The following is an 8,506-nucleotide window of genomic DNA, read 5'->3' as shown; positions in this document are numbered from 1 at the left end:
GATGACCCACGCCACGGCCAGAATTAATTTAGAAGATTAAATAAGCGATTTTTGCAGGTTATTATAAACACTCTTCTTCCATGAGCCTTCTATTTCCTCCCAATCTCTACAGTGAGGTGTTGATATCAAACCACATTCTGCCCATGGGCCAGGCTGGTGGTGCTTTGCACACCATGGTGCCTACCAAGCCGACTTATTGAAGGACCTACATCAAGGGAGGGTGTCTCTAAATGCAGCCTTGGAGCTCTGCCGCACCAAAGACCTCACCCTTCCTGCCACCAAGCAGGCAGCAAATGGCTTCGGCCACTCTCTTGCTGCAATGGTGGCCACGGAGCGACATCTGTGGTTAACCCTCTGTGGTTTGTGAACATGTAAATGGCCCCCATCACCTTGATAAACAAAGCATAAAGCTTAATCAGGTTCATCTGCTTTTCATCATTTTTGGAAGACACACTGTAAGGAATAAGATAGAATTTACTTCAGAAAAACAACGCAATGCAAAGCATGGCTTGATCCAGCGGAGGATAACATTTCTGACGAGTAAGTCATTCATTCTTACTTATATTAGTTAACATGTTATTTTTACATAAACTTGTACACAATTTACTTGTTGAGCTTTTCCCAAACTATACTGCCAGAGTAAAACATGTTGAAATACGAAATATAGGCAGATAGGCAACCTTTCATTGCATCTATGTCTGAAGCAAGGATGTTTTTATGCTCTATAAAATAATATAAAACAATACAATATAAAAGTAAAATGAGTGTTTCCTCTGTAACATGATGTGAAATGTGAAATGCTGTTTTCATGTATATTTGCTCAAACTATGTTTATAATGTGCTAAATTATAATAATTTAGTTTCTAAAACAAAGTCATTTTTGTACTGTATCATAATAAATACAAAGTGCATCTATGACTACAAAAATCATGTTTTTTTTTTTTTTGTTACAAGTGGGCAATATTAGTATTAGTGATTGCTAATGTAATAATGTAGTTGCTCCTGATTTTTTTTTTTTTTTTGACAGTGACCAGATACCTGCACCGCAGATGAGTCCTGCTGACTCAAACTTTCAGATGAGTATCTTCAAATTGTTTTTCTCTGAGAGTGCTGTATACCAAAACCAGCAAGCTTTTCAACTAGCAGGTGAGATTTTTACTTTAAAATATTTTGAGGGCAGAAAGGAAAATAATTGGTTTACAGATTCAACCAATGAAAATGAAGCAAAGGCGGCGTCAAGACATTTGGAAATGTGGAGCAATACTTCAGACAGATACATTATTGACTGTTCATGGGAGAACACATTTATTGCAAGGTAAGTGAAATTACTATATATTTTGTCAAAATGTAACAGCCTCTAATGTTTATGTAGCATCTTCAGTATAAATCACACTATACTACATGTCTTGACTTGAAGTTAACACTTTACCTTCTGTTTGAAGCAATCATACAACAGACATAATCACTACCTGCCTCTCTTATGGGACATCTTCAACTGCATTTCAAGATATGAACAACACTTGTAATACAAAAATGACATTCACACTACATACATTAAATATGAACAGAACTAATAATCATCGTTTAAATGTCGTATCGTATGCATTTTGATTTGACTGCTTCATCAGTTGCGCAGACTAAAGCTTCTCATGAGCTAACTTGGGGTAAAACATGCTTTTCCAATGCTTCCCTGCTGTCTGTGAAGCCGATATGTGACCACAGAACTCGTTCAATTTTCTGCAACATTTCATCAGTCAAAATTTTACATCACCCGCCCTAGCGCTGCTTTCAGGGCTTGAGTACTCAATAGGTGCATATCAATATTATTTTTACTGTACTATGTGCTGCTCTCAGGGGAGTACTACTCAATAGGTTTTTAGTGTATTATGCACTGTGCTCAGGGCAGGACAGGAATACTCAATAGGTTCATATCACTGTGTTTTTTTTATTGTACTATGTGCTGCGCTCAGGGCAGGAGTACTCAATAGGTTCATATTACTGTGTTAATTTTTAGTGTACTATATGCTGCACTCAGGGCAGGAATACTCAATAGGTTCATATCACTATGTTATTTTTATTGTACAATACGCTGCTCTCAGGGCAGGAGTACTGAATATATTCATATTGCTATGTTATTTTTTGTGTACTATGTGCTGCTCTAAGGGCAGAAGTACTCAATAGGCTTATATCAGTATGTTATTTTTAGTATAGTGTGTGTTACTTTCAGGGCAGGAGTACTGAATAGGTTCATATCACTGTTTTTTTTTTTAGTGTACTATGTGCTGGTCTCAGGGCTGGAGTACTCAATAGGTTCATTCCACTGTTATTTATATATAGTGTACTGTGAGCTGCTCTCAGAGCAAGGCAAGGGTACTCTATAGGTTCATATCACTGTGTTATTTTTCTGTACTATCCGTTGCTCTCAGGGCAGGAGTATTGAACAGGCTCATATCACTGTGTTATTTTGAGTGTAGTGTGTGCTGCTCTTAGGGCAGGAGTACTCAATATGTTCCTATAATTGTGTTATTTTTAGTGTGCTGTTCTTAGAGCAGAGTATTCAATAGGTTCATATCACTGTTATTTTACTGTACTATGTGCTGCTCTCAGGGCAGGAGTATTCAATACGCTCATTTCACTGTGTTTTTTTAGTATAGTGTGTGCTGCTCTCAGGGCAGGAGTACTCAATATGTTGATATTACTGTGTTATTTTTAGTGTTCTGTGTGCTGTTCTTAGGGCAGGAGTATTCAATAGGTTCATATCACTGTGTTATTTTTCTGTACTTTACGCTGCTCTCAAGGCAGGAGTACTGAATAGGTTCATATCACTGTTATTTTTAGCATACTATGTGCTTTCAGGGCAGGAGTACTCAATAGGTTCATATCACTGTGTTATTTTACTGTACTATCCGCTGCTCTCAGGGCAGGAGTATTGAACAGGCTCATATCACTGTGTTATTTTGAGTGTAGTGTGTGCTGCTCTCAGTGCAGGAGTACTCAATATGTTCCTATAATTGTGTTATTTTTAGTGTACTGCGTGCTGTTCTTAGAGCAGAGTATTCAATAGGTTCATATCACTGTGTTATTTTACTGTACTATGTGCTGCTCTCAGGGCAGGAGTATTCAATACACTCATATCACTGTGTTTTTTTAGTATAGTGTGTGCTGCTCTCAGGGCAGGAGTACTCAATATGTTGATATTACTGTGCTATTTTTAGTGTTCTGTGTGCTGTTCTTAGGGCAGGAGTATTCAATAGGTTCATATCACTGTGTTATTTTACTGTACTATATGCTGCTCTCAGGGGAAGGAGTATTGAATAGGCTCATAACACTGTTATTTTTAGTGTAGTGTGTGCTGCTCTCAGGACAGGAGTACTTAATAGGTTCATATCACTTACTTTTAGTGTACTGTGAGCTGCTCTCAGAGCAAGGGTACTCAATAGGTTCATACAGCTGTTATTTTTAGCATACTATGTGCTGCTCTCAGGGCAGGAGTACTCAATAAGTTCATATCACTGTGTTAATTTACTGTACTATACGCTGCTCTCAGGGTAGGAGTATTGAATAGGATCATATCACTGTGTTATTTTTCGTATAGTGTGTGCTGCTCTCAGGGCAGGAATACTCAATATGTTCATATTACTGTGTTATTTTTTGTGTACTGCATGCTGTTCTTAGGGCAGAAGTACTGAATAGGTTCATATCATTGTTATTTTTAATGTACTATGTGCTACTCTCAGGGCAGGAGTACTCAGGTTAATATCACTGTTAATTTTTAGTATGCTATGCACTGCTCTCAGGGCAGGAGTACTCAACAGGTCATATCACTGTGTTATTTTTAGTGTACTATGTGCTGCTCCCAAGGCAGAAGTACTTAATAGTGGCTTTTGCACCGGGTAGTTATAGGAACTCAGATACAATAACTAGCCACCAGGGCGGTCACCTAAATTTCCCCATAGGGCCATTTTCTTGGTTGCATCCGCACCACCAGTAGGAACTCTGAAGTAATGTAAGCCGTATTTAACTAAAAAGTGTGAAGAGCTTGATGATTGTCTGGGTAGTTCACATGTATCCACCTACTTGAAGAACAAAACAAAACACACGAGAGGTGATGAAAACATGTTTATTTTGTACAATGGTTACAAGCTGTTTGATTTTGCCTGTTATGGTATGTTATATATCTCTTATACGTCTTGTTAACTCTGTGACATTTCAAAATGTGAGATTTATTTGTTCTCTGTATATTTGAAATGAGGACATTTTTTTTTTTCTAAGGGGGGAAAATGTGAGATGTATATTTGCATGATTTTTTTTATGTTTATGTAAATTGTGTAATTTGGTTACTGTTCATGGATGTACTTCTGAGTGATGTAACTGATGTTATTGATAAGGATGGGGAACTGGCACGCAAACACATGCGTGGTTGTCGTATGTGTGGGAGAAGCATGTGCAAGAGAGAGAGTGTGTAAACAAGAGTGTGAAGCAAGCTGTAACACATGGTGTTCCTAACCACATAAGCTCTGGAAAATAAAAGTCAGTAAAGCTTCATATCTCAGTGTATGCCTGCATTATTATCTTGAACCCATCTACAAGAGACTGGAGCTTCCTCTGTTCCACAGCTCCTCTTACATTGCGACATCCATATCAATCTACAATAAATAATAAACAGTACATTTCTCATGGCTAGGTGAAAATATTAGGAGCAAAGTGAGTAGATTTCTGATACGAGTGTAGATGGCATACAAACAGCAAACCTATTCTGTAAAGGGTTGATAATAGTGTTCATATTTCTCAAGATACTCCTGACACCTAATTTTAATGAGTATAAACTAATCAAAAATTAAACATGCCCACGCGTATGATTCAAAACTATCTAGATGCATATATATCCACAAAATACAAAACCATACAGTGTGCTGGTTTGTTCAGCTGGAAGGTCAAAAATGCATAGGGATTGGAAATCAAACTGTATATATTTCTGTTACTGTAAATTATGTATTACTGTATGTAACCAGAAATGTTTGTTTATCTGTTATTTTTGCTACCAAACAGTTGCTCATGTTCAGTTATTTGGAAGAAAAACAAAATATTAATTTTTAATGCAGCAGTGAAAAACAAAATTATCTAAATATCTGATTATACCCCAACACTTTGGCAATTCTGAGATTTTTGTCCACAGTGTTTTTAGTTGCATTAGTTTTGGTGTTTATATATTTTTTCTTCTTCTTTCCCCCCCGTGATAACGCTTAAACAGTGGTGCCCAACACCAAACATATTTATGTACTCAGAAGCATAGTTATCAATCTGGGGTGAGATTTCTGAAGTTAATGGTTTATTAAAATAGAAAGTGGGTTGTGCTTACATATTTTACATTTTATTAATGATGTTGTAATTTATTTGTTTCCCATGTATGCATGTTAATGTTATAAAGATACTATTTAATACATGCATGCATGTCATTTGCTAACAAATAACACACAGTAACGTATCAATCTACAGATTATCTACTAAATTCAGTGAAATAAGTTTTTTCTTGTTAACTGAAATGTCATCCTATGTTTAAGCCCAATTTATTAATTTGCAACATAAATGAATACATGAAAAAAGAAATGCATGTAGACATTTTGCAGTTTGTTTGACATTGTTTCTGGAAAACCTAAGACAGTGCTAGTAAAGGAAAACTTGAGTTGTTTTATACCATCTTAGTTCTATAGTTAATTTGGTTAAACAAAACAAAATAATAATAATAATAATAACAGGGAAAGAATATGACTATAGTAGACTACAGTATACTCACCCCATCAACTGAAAGATGAGCTGGACTAACTTCTGGTTAATATTTATTCTGTGGGTATATACCACAGCTATCCAAGGATGGATAGGAGGCTCATACTGATACCCAAAAGGATGCAAAAATTGAAAACAGTACTTTTACATATAACAATATCATTGTGCATTTATAAATGACAGACATCTAGAAGTGGCCATAAATGATAAATGTAGCTGTACTGTTCAAGTTAAGCTTTCCTGACCCTTTTTTTTTTTTTTTTTTTTTTTTTTTGCCTTTTATCAGTTGATGATAATAAAAGACTTTTGCTAATTTTGGCCTAAAAGGTGCATGCATTATACAGTATTCATTATTTACAACATTTGTACAGGTGACCAAACATTTTACCAGCCGTGACCACGCATGAAAAAAAACTCTTTTCAAACACTTACATTTTTACATTTGATCTTTAGAATGCACAAATAATAAAATGCTATAGGACACATTTGTTAATACTTGATTGATTGCTTTTACCTCATATAGGCCTGACAGCCATGCATTTGGATAAAGTGTCTCAAAATCTTGTTAGTGCTTACTCTTAAGGGGCCTAAAAGAGCATGTAGGCATGCAGTACTCATATTTTCTGCTTTTTGCCCAACCAATTCTGGATGAAAAATCTTACAGATGCAGGTTTCCACTCTCTGCCCCTTCTGTTTCTTTTTTTTTCTTTTTTTCTTTTTTTTTGCTACAACTTTTGCTTTATGCACAAGATATACTTTCTAGAAAAAAAGATGTAAACATAGACAAACCAACAATTCACATATTACATGAATGCACAAAAAATTGTAAACTGTAAAACAAACTAATAAATAAATAAATAAGTTTAAAAAATTGCACATAACATAGACCGGAAAAACAACAACAACAACAACACAATGCAACTTAATGTTTTCAGTGGGTTCCCATTTCCAAGAAAGGGTCTTGCTGGAATCTGTAACATAAAATAAGGCCAGCCTTTATATAGGCCTATATATATATATGTATATATTTTAAAGATAGAGATAGGAAAACCAGTAAACTACATTGAATAGACCAAATGCAGTAGGAAAGAAAATGCGGGCATAAGAGTCTATCTTAGCAACACGGATGTGTAAACGGCCGTGCCGCCACGCTCCTGAGCGACAGTCCTCAAAGCAGCAGAAGAAGCTGGTGCAGTCCTTCCCATCCAGACATTCATAACCGTATTCCTCGTCCCGCTCCTGCATGTGGGTGGCGTTGTTCATCTGGATGGCAGTGGCTGAACGCGGGCGGATGTCCACAGTGGGGGCCTGCTTTTAGAAGAAAACATATAATTAGCAAGGGTCACATCAAATACACGGGACATCTTGACCAGCTGTTAGTGTCTGCATTTAAAGGTCTGTCAATAAGTGCTTTGCCCCTAATTTTGTGGGTGGAATGTATTCATTGATTTGTGACTGCATTATTTGTCTGTAAAAGAGCTTTTGGTTTTTTTTTTACTTACTACTTGAATGAATACTCAATTAATATTATGGCTGTTCAATATACATTTATCTGTCTGTTAAATTTTTTATATTGTTGTTCAATGATTATATTACACTAGTACAGTGGTTCCCAATTTTTTTTAGAGTGGCATATCCGCTGTGGCATTTAACATCCTTCAGCTTATACCCCCTTTCTTCCACTTCGACTGCATTCACACCTTTTCCATTAAACAGTGTGTAAATACATCTACTGTAGATGCGACTTGTATCACTGCAGTGCAAAATGGCTTTTGTTGATATAATTTCATTTGATTAAATTATTGATTTTCTTTAATATATTGCTTTATTTATTATATTAATAGTTAAATTAATGGAATTTTTTTAGAATTTGACAAAACATTACATACATTTAATAGGGTTAGAAAAACTTTGCCTTTATAAAGGTAAAAAAAAAAAAATGCACCTGAAGAATAATTTAAAGGGCAAATATTGTCACTTAATGCTGCTCAGTGGCATGAATTTAATTACAATGGCATAAATAATGTTATGAGCTATTGGGCCCTATTTTAAGGCGGGTTGTGTACCCGCTTATAGGAGCATATTACTAACGCGCCCTTTAAATAATAAAAAAATAAAATAAAATAAAAAATAAATAAATAAAAATACTGCGGCATTGACTTTAGACCATGTTTTTGTTGGTCAATGGCGCAGTCGTTTTCAGTTGCCTTAAAATAGCAACACGCCAACAACGCACCTGAACACACATCATTTTCAGACTAGCACGCCCATGGACGAACAAATGTCCATGAGTGCATTTGCTATTTAAACAACGCAGTGCTGGACGTGAAAATGCTAACTGTTTTGGGCTGAAACTAGCAAAAAAACACTTGAGTCATGCCTGGTGTCGCATTGCGCCAGGGGTACGATAAGGCCAATAGTTTTACAGTAAATATAAATGTTTAATAGAGAAACATGAAATTATGGTAAAAAACAAAGTAATACTTTTAAATATTAAACTAAAACCGCCAATACTTTGCAGCAAGTCACTGGGCCTGATTTTAAAGATCTAAGCACATGGTCTGAAGCACATGGCGCAGGTGCACTTAGGGCGTGTCCGAATCCACTTTTGCTAGGTCTAAAAGAGTTGTACCTAGTCTCTTAATGAGTCATGGGTGTGTTTTGGGCGTAACATGCAATAGACCAGAGTCTCACCTCCCATTGCCTGTAAAAGCCAGGTGCG

General features: G+C 36.1%; 1 protein-coding gene across 1 annotated transcript in view; it reads right to left on the bottom strand.

Moving 5' to 3' along the window:
* Positions 1–4,106: 4,106 nt before the first annotated feature.
* gabrg2 (gamma-aminobutyric acid type A receptor subunit gamma2) overlaps positions 4,107–8,506 on the bottom strand; it is a 97,999-nt gene continuing 93,599 nt past the window's right edge. The window contains exon 10 of the mRNA XM_051878330.1: positions 4,107–7,095. Within this exon, the coding sequence (XP_051734290.1) occupies positions 6,814–7,095 (282 nt within the window). The 3' untranslated portion in view covers positions 4,107–6,813. The remainder of the gene's footprint in view (positions 7,096–8,506) is intronic.

This window comes from Ctenopharyngodon idella, chromosome 21 (assembly GCF_019924925.1).
Source record: "Ctenopharyngodon idella isolate HZGC_01 chromosome 21, HZGC01, whole genome shotgun sequence".
In the NCBI taxonomy this organism is placed as follows: domain Eukaryota; kingdom Metazoa; phylum Chordata; class Actinopteri; order Cypriniformes; family Xenocyprididae; genus Ctenopharyngodon; species Ctenopharyngodon idella.
Note: the sequence above shows the minus strand (reverse complement) of the source record. Positions and strands in the feature narration are given on the sequence as shown.